Source organism: Phragmites australis, chromosome 8 (genome assembly GCF_958298935.1).
Source record: "Phragmites australis chromosome 8, lpPhrAust1.1, whole genome shotgun sequence".
Classification (NCBI taxonomy): domain Eukaryota; kingdom Viridiplantae; phylum Streptophyta; class Magnoliopsida; order Poales; family Poaceae; genus Phragmites; species Phragmites australis.
Window position 1 is genome coordinate 10,626,378 of NC_084928.1, and position 2,247 is coordinate 10,628,624.

General features: G+C 48.6%; 1 protein-coding gene across 1 annotated transcript; it reads left to right on the forward strand.

Annotated features, from left to right (window-relative positions):
- Nucleotides 1-610: 610 nt before the first annotated feature.
- LOC133927588 (uncharacterized) lies at nucleotides 611-1,732 on the forward strand. Its single transcript, XM_062374049.1, has 3 exons — nucleotides 611-867; nucleotides 952-1,298; nucleotides 1,437-1,732. Exons 1-3 carry the CDS (start codon nucleotides 611-613, stop codon nucleotides 1,730-1,732), a joined length of 900 nt encoding a protein of 299 aa, XP_062230033.1.
- The last annotated feature ends 515 nt before the right edge of the window (nucleotides 1,733-2,247 follow it).

Below are 2,247 nucleotides of genomic sequence, written 5' to 3' on the forward strand. Positions count from 1 at the left end.
CTATTACAGCATCCCTCATTCCATCCATCTCCAGCAACTATCCCCTATTACTATTACAGCATCCCTCATTCCATCCATCTCCAGCAGCTACTCTATATCTCATCCACTATCTTCTCTCCCCTATATTAAATTGATTTTTTCCCAACCGCCATAACCGCCACCCCAGCAATTTTTTTTCACATGTTGCCGTTGCAACGGTTATTGAATGGCATGGTATAAATTAGTGTCACGAAATTTATTTATTCGGAATATTTTTTTGCACACTATATTGTTGCATTAAATATTTGAGCGCTAATTTGTTTGTCGCCACCTGCAATTACGGAGATAGAAATGAATGTTTGCAACGAACGTATGGCATGGCTTCCACTTCAATCTAGCTTGGACAGGAAGAAGGCCACCAGTCTTGTTGCGGAAGACCGAGGAGTAGTGGCTTGCAGTGGAAGGAATTGCGGTGCCATGGTTGGACAGGAAGAAGGCCACCAGTCTTGCTGCTGAAGCCTCACGTGCTGTGGCTTCCAGGGGAAGGAATAGCGTTGGCTTCCGTCACAAGGCTCATCCTATCCCTATATATATGATGGTGAGGTACTCAGACTTTGCAAGCCAGCGAAAAATGGATCGTCGCGAAGCCTGGAAGCAGACCGTGAGAGAATTGTGTTTCGGCAATGACTCTTCCGATGAGGAAGATAATTTGTTCCTTGCGACTGTGACCACCTTCCATGAGTCGTCGGCAACACAGCGCGGAGCTTGGGGTGGTTCAGTACCGGGACGTCGCCGTATCCAGCGGAATCGGCTGGAGGGCCATCAAAGGTTGTTCAACGACTACTTCGCCGATCCCCCCGTGTACCCCGATTACATCTTCCGCCGCAGGTAATATTGTGAATAGAAAGTCTCTTGGAGAAGTATTATGAACACATGTATGTGTGTGGCGTCTTATTGTTGTTGGTCGTGCAGGTTTAGGATGAAACGTGACCTGTACCTCAAGATTGTGAAGGCAGTTGCGGACCATGACCCGTGGTTCCAACAGAGGAGGAACGCGGCAGGGGAGCTCAGGCTGTCGGCGTTGCAAAAAGTCACTGTGGCATTTCGTATGCTATCATACGATGCTCCTGCGGATTCTCTAGATGAGTACCTCCAGCTAGGGGAGGCCACCATCATTGAGAGCATGAGGTGGTTTGTTTGGGCCATCGTCGGGGTGTTTGGCGATGAGTACCTCCATTCTCTGAACGAGGAGGACACCACTCGCTTGATTGCTATAAACGAGCGAAGAGGGTTCCCCGGGATGCTGGGAAGCATCGACTGTATGCATTGGAGGTGGAAGAACTGTCCGACGGCGTGGTCGGGTTCTTTCACCAGCCACGTCAACTCTCCTACGATCATTCTAGAGGCAGTGGCATCACAGGACCTGTGGATTTAGCATGCCTTCTTCGGCATGCCAGGTTCGCTGAACGACATCAACGTTCTGCACCGCTCACATCTCCTCGACAACCTTGCCGCTGGTGTGGCACCCCAGGTACAATACTCCATCAATGGACACCAGTACACCATGGGGTACTACCTTGCAGATGGTATCTATCCGGAATGGGCCACCTTCATGAAGCCCATATCTTGTCCGCTTGGGAGGAAGCGGCAACACTTCGTCATTCAGCAGGCGGCGGTACGAAAGGATGTGGAACGCGCCTTCGGGGTCCTACAGTCTCGGTTTCCTATAGTCCGGGGGGCTACAAGGATATAGGATCAGGAAACCCTTCATAACATCATGACCGCCTGCATTATCATGCACAACATGATAATAAAAAATGAGAGATCAAATGGGGAAGTCGAACACGTCTACAACGGTGCTGGTGACCATGTGGAGCCGTCGCACACCCCAACCCCCACAATTCAAGCATTTGCACACAGGTATGGGATGATAGCTAGCAAGTAGGGTCATCACCAGCTTCGTGAAGATCTTGTGGAGCATCTCTGGTAGCTCCACGGAGGAGAGTAGACCCAACTTCTTGTAGTCCAATAAATAAAATGTTTACTACGTTGTCCATTGCCAGTGCGTATTATGTTTGAAAGTATGTCGAATGTCCTATGTAACTTCGTACTATGTATGTCATGTTTTATCAATGGATCTAAACGATATTTTATGAAGCTGTGGATGTTCTATGAATGGTTTAGGTGACTTGTACAGCAGTTAATATATCCAAATAAAGATGGACACATACATTATGTGTTCGTTCGCGCTAGTAGCTAGGCAGGCCA